The sequence below is a fragment of the Trifolium pratense genome, linkage group LG3 (genome assembly GCF_020283565.1).
Source record: "Trifolium pratense cultivar HEN17-A07 linkage group LG3, ARS_RC_1.1, whole genome shotgun sequence".
Classification (NCBI taxonomy): domain Eukaryota; kingdom Viridiplantae; phylum Streptophyta; class Magnoliopsida; order Fabales; family Fabaceae; genus Trifolium; species Trifolium pratense.
In genome coordinates this window covers 23,672,437-23,690,408 of record NC_060061.1, presented here as the reverse complement: position 1 = coordinate 23,690,408, position 17,972 = coordinate 23,672,437, and the positions used below count along the sequence as shown (strand labels likewise).

Below are 17,972 nucleotides of genomic sequence, written 5' to 3'. Positions count from 1 at the left end.
CAAGTACTTTTTGGAACCATTGAATTTCACTGGGTTCAGTGTATATCACATGATGATCACCTGAGAAAACAAGTACCACGTTCCGTTTGTTTCTCCAACCAGATTCATTCATACGAAATATTTGCTGTCCTATCCCATCATTCATTCATTCATCTCCAAACTCTCTCATAAACCATTCTCTTCTCTTCTCTTCTCTATGCATATCCTTTTACAAGATTCTCCATCTTAAGCCACTCTGTATTTCTAAACATTTTGAGTCCAACAACCAAACAAAACCCAACAAACAAACAACATCACCTCACTCATCAACCATTCAAACAACCTCAAACAAACACACACACACATAGATCCTCACTCAAACATCATCAACAAACAAACATAATCTCTTGTTCTCTTTGAGCTAATCATGGATGATCCTAACAACAACAACAAAGGTAATTCATCTCCATACGACTCTTCATCTACTTCTTCTTCTTCTTTATTATCACAACCTTTCTTATCAAAACCCTCAATCACAACAACAACAACATACCCACCAATAAAAGACCATGATTCAAACCAAGAATCTGACACAAATCAACAATACATTCACATCTCATACAATCACGGTCCTCGTTATTTCAAAGACCTACCTTTTCTCATCCTTTTTCTTCTCTTTCTTCTCTCCACTTTCGCTTTTGGAATCTTCTCAATTTTCCATAGAAACACCAATTACTCAACACTCTCTTCTTACACCTATGACAAAAACACCACCTCTTGCATCAACCCTTCACTTCCATCAACTTTTCCCACCAATTTTCTCTCTTCATCTTCACCTTTTGTCAAAGATTTAATATGGACACTTGTTATTACGTTCATTTTAAGCATACCCATGTGTTGGTCTTTGCTTCTTTTACTGAAGCATTACACCAAACACCTTGTCTACGCTTCTCTTCCTTTCTTTATTCTTATTCCTATCTTCTTAAATGTTTATTGGTTTGTTGCTTGCACTATTAAAACTTCATGTAGTGATGCTTTTCCTATGGTGTATAGAATTGTCGTGTTGGTTTTTGTTTTTTTGGTTATTGGTGTGATTGTGTGGATTCTTGTTTTGAATTGGCACCGTGTGGAACTCACTGTCAGTATAATTGGGGTTGCTTCTGATGCACTTTCTTGGAATATGGGTTTGTTTGGGGTGCTTCCTTGTTTAACTGTTGGCCTTGTTGTGTATTATGTGCCTATTGTGGTTTTTTTGGTGTTTGCTAAGTATAATGGGAAGGTCGTGCCGAAGAAATTGCATAGTGAATATGATTGTGTTTGGAAGGAGGATTCTTGGGTTCCAGCTTATTTTGCATTGGCAATACTTACTATGTTGTGGTCAGCAGCAGCTATGGTTGAAGCTCAGGTTTATGTCATTAGTGGAACTATTGCTCGTTGGTATTTCTCTAAGGATTTTGAGACTCCTACAAAGACTATTAGAACTTCTCTCAGGTTTATGTCTCTTTTCTTATTTGTTTTGATTGCTTGTGGATATCATGTTTCATTTCACTCTAGTCATATATCGTTTATTTGACATGAAATGAGCGATAAAATACAATTAGTTTTAGGTTTCCTACTGTGTGTATAGACAAAAATTCTTTCAATGGTAGGTAGATAAGCAAGGAATCATTATTTTGTTTCAGGGTACAAGTATTATAATATTGCATAATATCTACAAATTCTAGTGTGAGAATGGTTAGTTTAAGTGTTTAACTATAATTGTGTGCTTAATATCTACAGATCTAAGCTTATTACTCCAGTTTCTACCTTGATGTTGAAATGCTTAGTTTGAGAGTATTTTCTTTGGTTCCATTTTCAGTTCTTATTTAAACCGATGAATCAAATGGTCAAATTGGTTGCTTGTGAAATTTTGATGGTTCAAGAGAGCCGTGAGCTATTACCTCTGATGTGTGTTGTTGCTTTGCTTCTGAATTTAATCATTTGGCATAGCATATTCCTTGAATGATAGATAGGAAAACAGATGAAAATAGATATCAAGACTAGTTGAATGATTGTTTTTCATTAAGTGAGACATTAACTGTGAGAATTTGGCTGGCAGAAATGCTTTTGGTCCTTCTTCTGGAACAATATGTTTGTCGGGATTGCTTATCTTTGTTGTTCGATTAGTGCGTTCTGTCGTTGATAATGCAAGGCAAGAAGGTGCTCCAGGGCTAGTGAACATTGTATTGCGGTGCTGTGTAAATGCCTTACTGACAGCTGTTGATTTTCTTAACAAGTTTACTATCAACTTTGCTGCAATAACCGGTGAAGCTTACTGCACATCTTCAAGGATGACATATGAACTTCTAAGACGTAACCTTCTCTCTGCTGTTTTTGTGGAGACAATATCATCTCGTCTTCTGGTTGGAATTGTTTTTGTCCTGTCAGCAATTTACACAATTGTGGTATGTAACTCCGATACTTCTCTTTTTAATCCCTGTCCTTTGTGTTGGAGATTTTCCACTATATGCAAGTTAGAGATTTGTTACTATGTCTAAGTGCTTAGTGTAAATTTCAACAAATCCTCTTGAAGTATGATGAAATATGTATAGCTCTAACTCGTTTTCGTTGACTATTGAGTATTGACAGACATCTTGAAAAATTACCTCCCATTAACTTCTGTACAATTTCGATTGCTAACCATAAATCATGGCCAGTGCATGTTTCTTTGTTTTGAGGTTAGGAAGTAAAAGGAGCATTATCTCTCAAACCTCATTTTCTAAAATTTCATTCATTAAGGGTGTGTTTGGGAGTTTAGGAGGGGAGGACTTTGAATAAAAGGAAGGATGAAGTGGAAAGAATGGAGGGCTTTGGGGAGCTTATTTTTCTCCATAATACAAAATCCCCCTAATTTTGGGAACTCAAATTGTATTGGAAGAGGATTTTGGATAAATCCTCCAAATCTAATTTTTGTTGTTATAATACTCTCTATTAAAAATATATTAATTATAAGCATTCATTTATCATTCTCTACAAAAAAAACACTAAAAGCCGAAGACAAACTCCCAAACAAAGCCGAAGACACACATTTCGATTCAAGTATCATTGTAAAACTTAAACTAAGATTTGTGAACAAACAAAGAAGTAATGAAGTATTAATTTCAAGTTAGATGAGCAATTTAAATCACCAAAACAAGAATCTTCTCTTGACAAAATTAAGCATAATAGGAGATTTAGAGTACTATAATCAATAGTTCTTGAAGTTAGAGTCATGTTAAACTTAAAATATCAATGTTAACTGTTAAGCATATTTTCAACCATGTTAGACAGTGATATCTCATATTATCTTGATATTATGCTAGAATGTATTGGTTTATCTTCTGGGATCAACTTTCAATTTTAGCATATCTTATATCACCTCTTATTATTAATTTCCATCTCTCTAAGTTGTTATTATTTGTTCCTGGTTTCTCTATTATTTTAGGATTGAGTATAGGTATCCGTATCCCTACAAATACGGATTAATGTTTTGTTTAGTCTTTTGTATCAAGTCAATACCATGCTACTATTCAAAGTTCTTATTCCTTTTCTCTCCTTTTATCTAAAATCCCACTTCTTCAGCAAAACAAAAATAGAGCACACACACACACACACAGAGCTTGTGTTAAGAGGTGAGGAGGTTAATAGAGGATTATCTGAAACTCCATTTTCTTTTAAAACTCCTGGCATTTGATAAGATGTCTTAAAAATGATATGAACCTTTTTTAAGTCTGAGAATTCTGTTGTTAGACTTTTGGAGATATGGGGAGAAAAGAACCGTGCCAGTTCGTTGGTTGAGTTGGTTATTCTGGCTATTTAAGTAATTGTTGCTGCCATGTTTTTCCATTCTCACTATCTTCTGTTTTCTATATTTACGTTTTTCCTTATTGCTAATCTATATCCAGGCCTGTGTTATCTTAAAAGCTGCGACCAATCTCGGGTCTGATGCATATTTTGTGGCAGCGATAGCATGGCTTCTACTGATAATAGTGCTGGGTTACCTTGTGCATGTGCTCGACAATGTAATTGACACAATTTATGTCTGCTATGCCATAGACAGGGACAGAGGAGAGGTTTGTAAACAAGACGTTCACGAAGTTTACGTTCACCTACCCATAAGTAGAAGTCTTAGACAATCTAATATTACAAGAACTCTAGGTGTATAAATAATTCCTAGGATTCAAATGTTTTTGAATGCTTGGATTGATATTTTGTGGAAAATGTGGAGTTAGAATTGTCTGTAAACCTGTTGTGCATACTTTTGAATGTTTCTTCTATAAATATAAATTTTTGTTTTACAATTTTTACATAGGGTAAATTTTTAGTTACTGTGAAAGTTGACTTCAGTTTATAGTGTAACCTGTATCATAATTCATGTGTATTTTGTATGAGTGGGAAGAGGCACAAGTTTACACTTCTAATAAGAAAATTGTTGGAGGACTGAGCAAAATAACTTATTGTTCTGTTACTTTAGTAAACTTATATGTGGCATCCATCTCATATATCCCTCCACAAATGATATTCACCAAAATCACTGTTCTTAACTTTAAGAGCTGAGTAATAATGAGTGTTGTAGATGCTCACCAAGCCATGTAAAACTGTAAACCCAACAATTCCAAGTATCTAATTCTTATGCTTCCTAATGGGGGGGAATATTTTTCTGTTGTCATTTATTATTAGAAGATTTAGTTTGATTTAGACATGTAAAATAGGCTAGCCTACTAAATTAGCTTGTGAATCAGACTGCTCCTTAAAAGATCTCTCCTGGTCACAAACATGATAAGTTTTCACTTTGTCTTCAAGATTAGAAGAGACCGTTGTTTGTAAGCTAAGGAGCAGGAAGGAGTTGCTGGTAAGTTTCGAGTTTTTGCTTAAATAAGTTGAGAGATTTTTCCAAAGCAAGTATTGAAGTAAGGTTGTCGAAGCTAAAATTCGAAACTCTCCAATTAAAGATTCATCAGTAGTAATAACCAATTGAGATGAAGTTCCACTTTGAGATGACATGGCTGGTTTACTTTGAAAACCCAAAGTTGATAAAAGATTATTTATTGCATTAAGACTGATGACCTCCATGTCTGTTTCGAAAGTTGTTAATTCTGATTGGAGCTCGAGATCAACAGAAACATCAGGAGAAAGCACAACATTGGGATCATAAGTGTTGGCAAGAACTATATCAGGAGTAACTTGGACCTCAATATCAGGTTCACCTTCATTCATATTGGTCTCCATTGGAGGAGAAGAAGCATATGATGATTCACTGTTAGTCTGAGCATGGAAGGTGAATATCCTCTGCTTTCAGATTGAGCTTTCACGTCTTTCTCTTGCACTTGAATATTGTGAGGCAAACTTGAAAGAGAATTCTGCTGAAGAGAATGTACAGAAGCGACTGGTGTTGTAGTAGTAGATTTAGAAACTAGGCTATTAAGAGAAGTAACTTTTTGACAAGTCCAAAAATTTACAAAGTTTGAATTAGATTGGTTTGCTAACTCATAAACTCATTAGTTTAAAAAGAATGCTGAGTTTAATCAGTGATTTTTTTTTCGTGTGTGCTACATAAGATGATTTCGAATTAGACAATGAAATATTTTGAAATACATGCAGCATATTGAAAAATATAAAACTAATTTCTTTCTCAATGATAATTTTTTTGTTACAATTGATTGAATTGAGCTTGTAGAGGAATGTTCCAATATATATATAGCTAACTACAAATCTAACTAACATGTAACTGCTCCATTGCAGCAGGCACAAGTTGTCAGCAGCTCAACAAGGTAGTTAATGAACCTTCCTTTATACAAGTGTTGAATTTATACATAGGCTATACTACATGTATTGGTATGTATCAGTAAATACATACACTAATGTCATACTCTATCATCCCCATTCAAACTTAAATGGGTTTAGGTAATGAAAACACTTTGAGTTTGGAATAAATGGATTTAGAAATGACCTTCTCTCTGACAAGCTAGTTGCTTAGAAATGACCTTCTCTCTGACAAGTAAATGTCCAGTTCAATGTGCTTGGTTTTGGAGTGCAAGATTGGATTGTGAGACAAGGAAACAACACTTAGATTGTCACAAAGTAGTGTGGGAGTGTGGATGGGCACTTGAAGTTCATGTAGGAGTGACTGTATCAAAAGTAAGTCTGATGTGGTATTTGCCATGCTCAGCTAACAAGTAGTTGCTTCTTGGAACTCCATGACACTAGATTAGGGCCAAAGTAAATACAAGAACCAGATGTAGATCGTCTGTCATCTTGATCAGTAGCCCAATCTGCATCACTAAAGGCTCTTAGAGAGAATGGTGGACTGGTAGATGATGAGTTTATGAGCAAGCCATGACTGATAGTGCCTTTGAGATATCTAAATATCATCTTGATTGTTTTCCAATGGGATTCTAAGGGCTGTGTCATGAACTGACACACTTTATTGACACTAAAGGCTATGTTAGGTCTTGTTAGTGTTGCATATTGAATAGCACCAGCAGTTGACCTGTATAGAGTAAGATCAGACATGTAATCAGTGCCAAATTTGCTAAGTCTGCTGCTGCTCATCATAGGAGAGCCAATTGGTTTGGAGTCTTCCATGTGTGCCTTGCATAACAAGTCTCTGACGTATTTGGCTTGATTTAGTAGATCTCCTGATGACAAATGATGAACCTCAATGCCTAAGAAATAATCAACTTGCCAAAGTTGTTTAAGGGCAAACTGAGCATCGAGTTTTTGAATGAGATCACTAATAAGATGAGGAGCTGAGCTTGTACGTGGTTCAAACATGTACTTGAACTCCAGAGTACGTGGTTCGATTCCCACCGAAGGCAAAAACTCTACAAAGAGGGAAGTGGAGAAGATCGTGAGGTGCAGTGTCGGGCCGCCTACTATATAAGAGAAGGGGCCCGAGCTGTTACACCACCTCCCTATCCCTCATAGAAGATGTGTTATTCCCTTTAACACACCTAACTAAATTAGTTATATGATCATGTCTGCACAATAAAATCATAGTATCTCAATACAATTGCATAACATATATAATAAATTGAATCAGACAAAAACCAACAAACCAACAATATCAGAGACGTTCACATTCTAGAAAGCGAACACCTTATACAACATTCACTTTCTAGAAATTGAGAACGACTGAAATGTGTACTTACCTCTTCTTAGGCGATTTTGACCACAAATGAGTTCTTAGGCGAAATCTGCTCGCACTCTATATATGCGAAATCTGGATGCATTTTGGGAACGCGAAAAGTAGAGTTCTTAAAAAGTAACTTCCAAATCTTCAAATGGAGACAAATATATTCAAGCAAAAAGAAATGAACAAAGGCTAGTTTCATAATTACTTTCCTGAATCCTCTTGATATGGACCCAGCTCCTTTATTTTCAAACTTCATTATCCCATCAAATACATCGAAACACGCTTCCAGTTCCTGTTCCACCATTAAACAGGGGACATTTTTATTTATACTAGTACTAGGAATAAAAGGAGTAGTCTATAAAACCAAAAAAAAGAAAAAGGAGTAGTCTAATATGTGACCCGAAAAAGAAAAAAAAGAGTAGTCTAATTTTTTTATTTTATAAGCGAGTAGTCTAATATGTGAAGTTTGGTGATATTTTGTATAAAACAGATTAGATTAATATTTTTTCAGAAGTTTATTTATCAAACTTTTTTTTTTGTCAAAAAAATATCAAACTTTATTGTACCAAAAAAAGAAAAATCAAACTTATGTCACCAAAGAAGATTACATGTAGTGAAGGGAATATGTGGAAACTTTTCATAGATTTCTTTCACTATACTTAATCATACTTAATCATATTTGATACGCCTTAAACACTAAATGTAAATACTTTATTCAACTAGGATCATGTTGTTCGAGTCTAATTCACATATGTTAGGCTGGATTAGGTTGACTAAATTCGTGCTGATTCTATAATTGTATCACCTATTTGGGTTGAACTGCACTTTACTGGGCTAGGTTTTATGTCATGTTCTTATTTCTCTTGTACCTTTTTTTTTATTATATATAATTATGAGACAGTAGACGACGAGGGTTTTTGGGTGTACCTTAATTGGTATTCCTAAAGTTCCTTTGATAACCGCTATTCTCTTAATTATATAAAAAAAAATATTTGATTAAGAGTCATGTTAACTAGTGTCTTTAGAAACAACTAAACCACCTAACGATCGGTTAAAAAGAAACAACTATTAGTTATTGTATAAAGTAATTTATGCATTACGGTAAATGTTACCAATATTAATCTCTATAGTGTGTGCTATGAAAGATATTATTAAGTGATGAAATTGAAAGGTATCCAATCCATCAATCGGAATATGGTTTGTAGCTGGACTTAGCGATTATTGAATGTTGAACATAGGTCAAAAAATGAAAAAGGTGGGGCTAAGAAAACACAAACATGAAAATGAAAAAGTCTTATCATAACAAGATAAAGAACACAATCTACTCATTATTATTTTCAATTGTCAACAAATTAAGTTCCTCTAAAGAGTATAATCACTCCATTGAATAAAAAAAAAGTTTGGTATCCTAGTCTATAACTTTGGTGTACGAGGAGACCCACTCTGATGGCAAAGTGAGGCTCCATCACACATCTATTAAACCAAAGTCTTTTTCTACAGGGAAAATTTATTCTCCACATTTAATTACATTATATCTTCACTCCTATATTTTTAGTATACAGATAATTTTTTTTCAAGTAGTTTAGTTGTTAAAATTTCATTTTTTTAAAAGTGAATAAATGAGAGTATCAAAGTTCGAACTCTGATTCCTACAATAATTTGCGATGTCCTTGCCAATCGAGTCTCGCATATATAAACTAAAATTATTCATTTTTTCAAACAAAATCACCAAAAATTCTAATTTATTAGAAAGAAATGGAGAGAGAGTAAGTTTTCATGAATTCAAACCCGAACACTATCTATGAGTGTTCTGATTTGCAAATTAATCCTGCTTGGAACATTCATATAATGTTAAAATTAAGAGTGCAAAAATAAAGTGTAAAAATAAAGGGTAAAACCAGAATATTTTTTTAGTTTGTAGAGGTGAGAATATAGTTATATGGATAAGAGTTAAAATTTTCTTTCTATAGACATCTATTCATTTGAAGCCTCAAAGAGATGCAAATGTTTCTATTTTCTTTTTCATTCTTTAGTGGTTTGGGTTGGTTTGTCGGATGGAGTTGTTGTATACTACTAATATTACTACTATGCTTCAAATTAAAGATGAGGGTAATTTGAGTCTTTATTGCTTTTAAAATGGTTCTATTTATTCTAACCAATATATAATTTCATTAAAGAAGTAATTCTTGTTTCCATCAAAGGCTGATGATGATCAATCAATGCATAATCAACCAAAGGCAATTTTACATAGAAAAACTTGTTGACTTGTAATGATATCATCATCCTAATCTTAATATCTTATTATTCACCATTCATCTAAGCTGAGCTGCCCTCTCCCAATTATCAAATTTTTTTTTAAAAAAATGCACATGTTTATAATTAAAATAGGGTTTTGTTTTGTAAGTAGAACTATATTTAATATGTTAAAAGATGCAAGATCACATCCACAATTTTCTACTAGGCTTTCCAGAATAAAAATAAAATCACAGCTCCGTTCCTCATTTTACATGTAATTTTGAGACGCAACACATTCACACATATTGTTTGTACCCATTGACAATTTTAACTTTATTTATGTTATCTTGGAGTATTACTATAGTCTATAAGAGTTAAATATATTTTTCATCTTTCTAAAATATGTGCTTTTTAAGTTTAATACATACTTAATTTTTATTCCCTATAAATGATTTTCTACACCTAGTTTTAGTTCTAATTAAAACTAAATTCGTATAATTATCATTAAACACTTAATTTTTGAATGATTTTTCACAGACATGTTCAAAATATCATATAAAATTCATATACTTAAAATTTGAATTTTCTTAACATGAAATTAATTAAATATGAATTTTTTAAATGGTAAAGGTTTAAGATAAAATTAACGAAAATCATGATCTATAGATTAAATTTTAAATTCGTTTTTTGTCGAGGAATCTTTTATAATATTCTAAACGTACCTAAAAGAAATCATTAAAAAATATATGTTGACTCGAAGTCAATTTAGGACCCGTTTGAATTAGCTTATTTTTGAGCTTATGCAAACAACTTATGCAATTTTTACGTATTATTATAAGTTTGTCAATGTAGTTTATGATAAAATGGCGTATAAAAAAAATACAATTTTCACCGGTGTGAACTTATAAAATAGTATAAAACCTAATTTATATTGCATAAGCTGTTTGCATAAGCTCAAAAATAAGGCAATCCAAACGGCCCCTTGAATCACCGTAGAACCAAATACACGCTAAAGAACTTAAGTTTCTTTTTGACAATAAAATAAAATTCATTCATTCATATGTTTTTTTTGACAAATTCATTCATATGTTAAAATAGCAATAATACAAGAGATGGAGATAGCTAAATACTCACTAAAGATAAGGTCAAGAATACAACTTCTTCTTTGCACCAAATGCTAGATAAAGTCAAATTATTTTCTTATTGGTGGTTGAAGTCGACGAATGTAACTTTAGTATCAAATTTTCATTGTTGGTGGTCGACTCCATTACTTTGTATGGGTTTCCATTGATTGTATTTCTTTGATACTCTTGTAAACTGTTGTGGTCTCTATTGGCACAAGATATCACTAATTTGTTTCTCTTATATATATATATATATATATATATATATATATATATATATATATATATATATATATATATATATTCCATTTTTGCCTCTTAAAAAAAAATGCTCACTAAAGATATATAAAACTTTTATCCGACAATATAGCGTTAACAAACCAAAATCTAAATCTTAAACACCTGACTAAATTGGTCAAGTTTTTTGATTCAACTGTGTGTATATTAGTTCTATGATTTTAATTTGTTTCTTCGCATAGGTCAAAGTAAGATAAAGATTTTGTCTACAATGAATTGATCCAAATAATAAGAGTCTTATAGTCTCCTTAAATACGTGACCAAAAATTTGATTTTTAAATTATGTGTACGAAGAAAACTCAATTGACAGGAAAAAATTCACCTTCTATACTCCTCAAAGATTTCCCAACAAAGATTGTTTATTGTTAATGACAATGAAAAGTATTAAAAAAAAAAAAGAAAAAGTAAGGAAAATTTTATGGTACATCTATCAAATTTCAATATACCGTACAATAGATCACTAAATTACTAGATAAGTGAATATTTTTCGAAAGAAATCATTTTTCTATTATTTAAAATATTATAATAACTAAATACTATTTATCAAAATTGTAAAAAAATAAAATTTTATATTTTTTTAATTTTTTATCACTCATAATAGTTATTATTGAATTTTTTTATGAAAAAAATGTAAAAATGTTAGGATAATTCTTATAAAACAATGAAATCGTGTTTTTTTCTTATGAAATCATCATTTATGAAATACAATAATCGACAAATAATATTTTAATACATAAAATAATCATTAATTTACTAATTATTTAATTTAATGTACCGATACATTAAAATTTAATAGATGTAAGCCTTATGGTAAAAGGTCCACAAGAAAAAGACAGGATTGCCAAAATAAATTCACCAAAGAGAAAATTAGAGGAAAAAGTCAAACCCCATTTACAAACATGTAGTACAAGTAAACAAAAAATCTTAAAAAATGTGATAAAAATCACAATTCCATTTTAATATAACACTAACATTAACAAATTTGGTTTTTGTGAGAGTCAATATTTGATGTTGTTAATCTCAGTATCGTTTTTCCAGATATGAGAGATTGTGGTTCAACAAAAAAAGCTAGAGAAAGTACAATTGGGTTTTTTTTTCTTCTTTCTTTCTTTCTTGAATTGAAATTTCTCCTTTTTCTTTTCTCTCCTTTTCTTTCTCCTTTTTCCTTTGGATTTTAAATTTAAGAACAAATTCGTACAGTGAAGAAGATATCACTCATACATATCGGTGTGTGTCTTTGTTGTGGGGCACGTTGCTTTAATTTTGCTGCAGCAACCTAGAGAGAGAAACAAGAGAGAGAGTGAAGTGGGTTTTGTTCACTGAGGTTTGATTTCTATTACGTTAGTTTGATTCTTATTCATACCCATTTCTCAAAATTCTTTCTTTTTCATGTTCTTGGTTCAATTTCGTGAAACTAGTTGTGCTTTGCAAATTTTAGGATCTGGTCTATAGGGTTTGAATTTGAATTTGAATTTGAATTTGTTGAGGTTAGTCACTTGTCTTCAAGATTCTAGATTCATTATATTCTAGCTGTGTTTACTTTTGGGTGAACCTTAATATTTGTTGTTTACTTGTTTGTTGCAGATTGATGGGGTAAACCCTTTTTTCTTTGCGCACTAGCTGTTTGAAGAATTGTCTCAGATTGCTTTGTGTGAGTATAAGAGGAAAGCTATAATGCATCTCTCACTGTGGAAGCCTATTTCTCACTGTGCTTCTATGTTATTGGACAAGAAGAGTAGAAGGAAAGGTGAATCCACAGCTGACATAAAAAGAAATCCGTCAATGCTCCGGAAGCTGCAAGAAAACAAGCTGAGGGAAGCTCTTGAAGAAGCTTCTGAAGACGGAGTACTGTCTAAATCGCAAGACATTGAACCTGACATTGATGGGAATCAGGATGATAGCCTTGGGAGATCCAGATCACTGGCTAGGCTGAATGCGCAGCGTGAGTTTCTTCGTGCTACTGCCCTTGCAGCTGAACGCGAGTTCGATTCTGAGGAAGAAATTCTCAGTCTCCAAGAAGCGTTTTCCATGTTCCTTACAATGTATCCCAAATATGTTTCCTCAGAGAAAGTTGATCAATTGAGGTCTGATGAATATTCTCATTGTCAACCCAAGGTATGCCTTGATTATTGTGGATTCGGTCTCTTCTCTTTTATTCAAACTATTCACTATTGGGAGTCTTGTACATTTAGCTTGTCTGAGATAACTGCAAATTTAAGTAATCATGCACTTTATGGTGGTGCTGAGAAAGGAACTGTTGAGCATGATATAAAGACTAGAATTATGGACTATCTGAATATACCTGAGAGTGAATATGGCCTTGTTTTTACTGTTAGCAGAGGGTCAGCTTTTAAATTGCTGGCTGAATCGTACCCTTTCCAGACGAACAAAAAACTGTTGACCATGTTCGATCATGACAGTCAATCTGTTAATTGGATGGCTCAGTGTGCTAGGAGTAAAGGTGCCAAAGTTCACAGTGCATGGTTTAAATGGCCAACTCTCAAACTTTGCTCTACTGATTTGAGAAAACAGATTTCCAATAAGAAAAAGAGGAAGAAGGATTCAGCTACTGGTCTTTTTGTGTTCCCAGTGCAGTCTAGAGTAACTGGGGCTAAGTATTCGTACCAGTGGATGGCCTTGGCACAGCAGAACAACTGGCATGTCTTGCTTGATGCTGGGTCATTGGGCCCTAAGGACATGGATTCACTTGGCTTGTCCCTTTTCAGGCCAGATTTCATAATTACATCATTTTACAGGGTATTTGGGTATGATCCCACCGGTTTTGGTTGTCTTCTGATCAAGAAATCTGTGATGGCAAGCCTTCAAAATCAGTCTGGGAGCACCGGTTCAGGAATGGTGAAGATTACCCCTGAGTTTCCAGTGTATTTGAGTGATTCTGTAGATGGTTTGGATAGATTGGTTGGGACTGAAGACAATGAAGTCCATGTGATTGGTGATAAGACTTTTGAACCTCGCCAGGGACCACAGTTGCCGGCCTTCTCTGGTGCATACACATCTGCACAAGTCAGAGATGTATTTGAGACTGAAATGGATCATGACAACTCAGAAAGAGATGGAACTAGCACTATATTTGAAGAGACTGGGAGTATATCGGTTGGAGAAGTGATAAAGAGCCCTGTCTTCAGTGAGGATGAGTCATCTGACAACTCATTTTGGATAGATTTGGGTCAGAGTCCATTGGGATCAGACTATGCAGGTCAATCAGATAAACAGAAGATTGCTTCTCCCCTGCCATCATTCTGGTTCAACGGGAGGAAGAACCAGAAGCAACATTCTCCAAAACCATCTTCCAAGATGTATGGCAGTCCTATGTATGATGACAGAGAGGTTAAGCAAAGTTCTCATGATGATCACCGTGTTCTATCATTTGATGCTGCTGTCCTAATGTCACAAGAACTAGACCGTGTCAAAGAGGTCCCTGAAGAAGATTATGTTGAAGAAGTTCATCACTATTCGATGAATGGAAATGGGTCAGATCATACACATGTCAGTGAAATAATGGAAGAATCTGGAACCAGTGAAGCAGTTCATAATGGATCCACTGCTGTGAAAGGATCTTGGCTTAATAATTCAAATTCTCTTGCTCGGCATCAAAGCTTGGAGAATGGCTCTGCCTCTGAAATATGTTCTGATATAAAAGAGAGTGCTATAAGAAGGGAAACTGAAGGTGAATTTAGGTTGTTGGGTCGGAGAGAAGGGAATCGATTTGATAGTAGCAGGCTAATTGGTTTGGAAGATGATGAACACATTGGCAGAGGAAGAAGAGTGTCATTTAGCATGGAAGACAATCGTAAAGAGCACCTAAGAGAGACCTTGGAGATGGGGGACATATCTGCAACTAGCTTAGATGATGACGAGGTCAGCAGTGACGGAGAATATGGCGATGGACAGGATTTGGGCAGGAGGGATCCAGAGATAGTGTGTCGAAATATTGATCATGTTGATATGCTTGGTCTCAATAAAACTACACTTAGACTTCGGTTTTTGATAAACTGGCTTGTTACTTCACTACTGCAACTAAAGTTACCTGTATCTGATGATGTTAAAGTAAACCTTGTTCACATCTATGGCCCCAAAATAAAATATGAAAGAGGTGCAGCTGTGGCTTTCAACCTTAGGGATAGAAGTCGAGGGCTAATTAATCCTGAGATTGTTCAAAAGCTGGCTGAGAAGGAGGGAATCTCTCTTGGTATTGGTATTCTTAGTCATATAAAGATTCTTGATAGCTCAAGACAGCAACGCGTTGCGCTGAATCTTGAAGATACAACGCTTTGCAGGCCCATGGAGGGTGGTCGGCGCGATGGAAAAGGTAGCTATGTAAGGCTTGAAGTTGTCACAGCTTCATTGGGATTTCTGACTAATTTTGAGGATGTATATAAATTGTGGGCTTTTGTGGCAAAGTTTCTTAACCCAGCCTTTATCATAGAAAGGGGTCTTCCTACTGTTCAAGAAGACTTTGAGACATGAGACGGCAAAGTCGCAGGTGATTTTATTCAATTTTGGAAACTGAACATGAAATATTATTTGTGACATGTTTCTAAAGGCTGCAGCAGCTAAAAGCTGCAGGAAGACTGGATAGGTGGTAATTGTGTATGTTGGTGGATATACAGGGGTTGATTTGTTAGTTTACGATTCTTGTCGTTTACATTTTTTCATTTTCCTCTTCTGTTTTTTGAGCTTCTTGTAGAGTTGGCTTTAGAGATTTGTTACAATATTGGAAAGTCATGGTGTACTTTGAAGCAAAATTATATTGATAGAACTAGTTGTTCTACACTTCTACTTATGCATATAAAAGGATTTCCAACTTTTGTAAAAAGGTAGTGTTCATTTTCATGCTAGAGTTGATGCATTCAGTGGTGAATGCTTTCTTTGTTGACTTAAATTTTGTTCCTAAATAGTATAAATGTTACTAGTAACAAACTTAAATATGAGACACTTGACTGAAATGAGACTAGAATCTGAATCATAGCAGGACGTGCCTCCCTTTCTTGTACTGTATAATAATAGCTGATGTACATTGCTTGTACACAATCATTGTTGGGCCTACCCCACTATGTTTTGTTTCACAATGTTTTGTCCATCAAGCTGTTGACTAATCACTGTGCTATGCTTTGCCAATGTAAAGAAACAAGATGTCAGCTTTTGCATGAATTGGGCGTGCAGTGAGATGCCAATTAGGAGATAATAATTATGCATATCAAATTGCAATTTGGGCAGTAAGATCTTATGAAATTTGGTGAACACTTGGCCTATGTTTGGTATCACAGTCGGTATGACAGAATTATGGTGGTCCACCGTGATTTTTTAAAAGCTACACTCTGTAGCTTCTGCAAAATTACGATGAATTACCGTAATTCTGACTGTGGTACTAAACATACACTTGGTATTTTGGTCATATGCCAATATCCTTGATTGATTTGGCAATTTTTCATGGAACCATCATGCATTTAGGTAAAAACTTTTTCCACCTATGATATAAGTTCGAACGAACATATTCAAAAACTTATATTGAAACACTTAAAAAATGAGATATTTCAAAAACTTATATTGAACTATGCCCAAACAACTTTCATGGTGGACAATGTGTAAGCTGCATTTATTAGAAAGAACTTAAAAAATGGTTACAAATTTTATGTAGTAGGAAGTACTTATCTTAACTTGGTGGAGTTTTTCAGTGTCCGAAGTTTGAAACTCGGTCGGCCCGAGGCTTACTGCACAAGGAACCAAATTCAAATTTCTCACGGATAACTTGAAGCAACCATATATTATCTTTACCTTAACACAATTTATGCAAGAAACTGATGGTTGAGCCTAATCTCATAAAGTTCCTCATAGCTCATAAGCATAACCTACAAAGAAAAGTTGTGGAAAATAACTTTTAGCAGACAATTCCATCGAGCCTGAACTTCTCAGCAAAGCACCCGACTAATTTTCAATAACCAATCCAATGTAAACAAAATTTAGTGAGAAAGATAAGCATTGCATTAAAATGCATTAGCACCAAATCTCTCTGCCTTTTGTGATTATAGTCAACCAGCTCAATTGTCTTTTCTGTAGTAAAATCTAAGCTAGCAGGAAGATACTCATATGTGATATTATGTGAGAAAAAATAACAACTTACTATCTGCAAGCATCAGCTTATTTTATTTTCAAATATAAGCATTGGTATACTACAACTCGATAGCCGGTGGAAGAAGGAATGTGCTTCCGTGAATGAACCCGCCTCAATGCTATGCATCGAGTCATCGCTTAGGCTAAAGTTTGGTTTCTCCTCGTTCCACTTTAAAATCTCCTTTCCATATTTAAGTGCTGCTTCAACACTATCAGGTTCCAGCCCCTTCACTAAGGACACATACAAGCTTTGCCTTGTAAGAGATGAATAAAGCCTCTTAAACTTAACTGCTATGTAATTGGAAGCAAGCTGACTTAGGGAGGGGTTATTGTCAATGTTGTTATTGTTGCTGCCGGGGCAACTATGGCTAATTACCGGATGAAAATCAGAGAACCAGTCACACTGAGTCAGTGAAACATGTTCTATTTTCTGCTCACTCAGTCTAATTTGTTTAATACCAAGAGGAAGTTCATTTGCTCAAATGTTGGATGAGTAACAATGGTTTCAAAAAATTTCCTGCTCAATATCATCTTGTTTGTGAGACAACCATTTCCATCTGTAGAAAACTGATTGATTATAGTCACTCAAGGAAGCACAAAAAACAGTTTTCTACATATCAAAAATAGTTTATAGCAGAGGGTCCCCCCCTCCTCCCAAACAAACATGTATTTACACAGGCATAGTTTCTAAGCATGAATGTTTCTCATTTGGCTCAAGCTCACGAAAATCAGCAACATTGGCATATTGTTCTGACATAATTGTGATTTACATTTGTTAATAAGTTTTACAATAATTTGAAAGTAAATAAATGAATGTGAATGTACTTATCTACATGAAACACAGGTAAACTTTTATATAGGTCTCAATGGCTGAATCTTTCCATAACTCCTCAATCAATAGAGCCTATTCACTAGTAGCGGCTGGAAAGATAGCATCAAGCTTGCTTGAAACCATTGTTTTCAGCAACCAATCAGAGAATGCTTTCAGTCTTGTGTCAACATTTTATATTTCTTTGGGAAGAATGCATATCAATATAATAACACTTTCTGCT

At 34.2% G+C, this 17,972-nt stretch overlaps 2 protein-coding genes and 1 pseudogene across 4 annotated transcripts; 2 read left to right on the top strand and 1 right to left on the bottom strand.

Annotated features, from left to right (window-relative positions):
• The first annotated feature begins 5 nt into the window (after nt 1-5).
• LOC123913083 (CTL-like protein DDB_G0274487) lies at nt 6-4,298 on the top strand. The gene is made up of 3 exons (XM_045963686.1): nt 6-1,470; nt 2,078-2,423; nt 3,903-4,298. Exons 1-3 carry the CDS (start codon nt 407-409, stop codon nt 4,161-4,163), a joined length of 1,671 nt encoding a protein of 556 aa, XP_045819642.1. The 5' UTR covers nt 6-406; the 3' UTR covers nt 4,164-4,298.
• Nucleotides 4,299-11,642: 7,344 nt separating this feature from the next.
• Nucleotides 11,643-15,642, top strand: LOC123913082. Of its 3 annotated transcripts, XM_045963685.1 has the most exons (3): nt 11,668-12,112; nt 12,227-12,275; nt 12,373-15,642. In XM_045963685.1, the coding sequence occupies exon 3, from the start codon at nt 12,463-12,465 to the stop codon at nt 15,274-15,276; it is 2,814 nt and encodes a 937-aa protein (XP_045819641.1). In that variant the 5' UTR covers nt 11,668-12,112; nt 12,227-12,275; nt 12,373-12,462; the 3' UTR covers nt 15,277-15,642. The 3 variants fall into 3 exon arrangements, with proteins under 3 accessions (XP_045819638.1, XP_045819641.1, XP_045819639.1); XM_045963682.1 differs by having other exon boundaries at nt 11,643-12,275; XM_045963683.1 differs by lacking the exon at nt 12,227-12,275.
• A 1,300-nt stretch (nt 15,643-16,942) lies between these two features.
• Nucleotides 16,943-17,677, bottom strand: LOC123914812 (annotated as a pseudogene).
• Between the last annotated feature and the right edge of the window lie 295 nt (nt 17,678-17,972).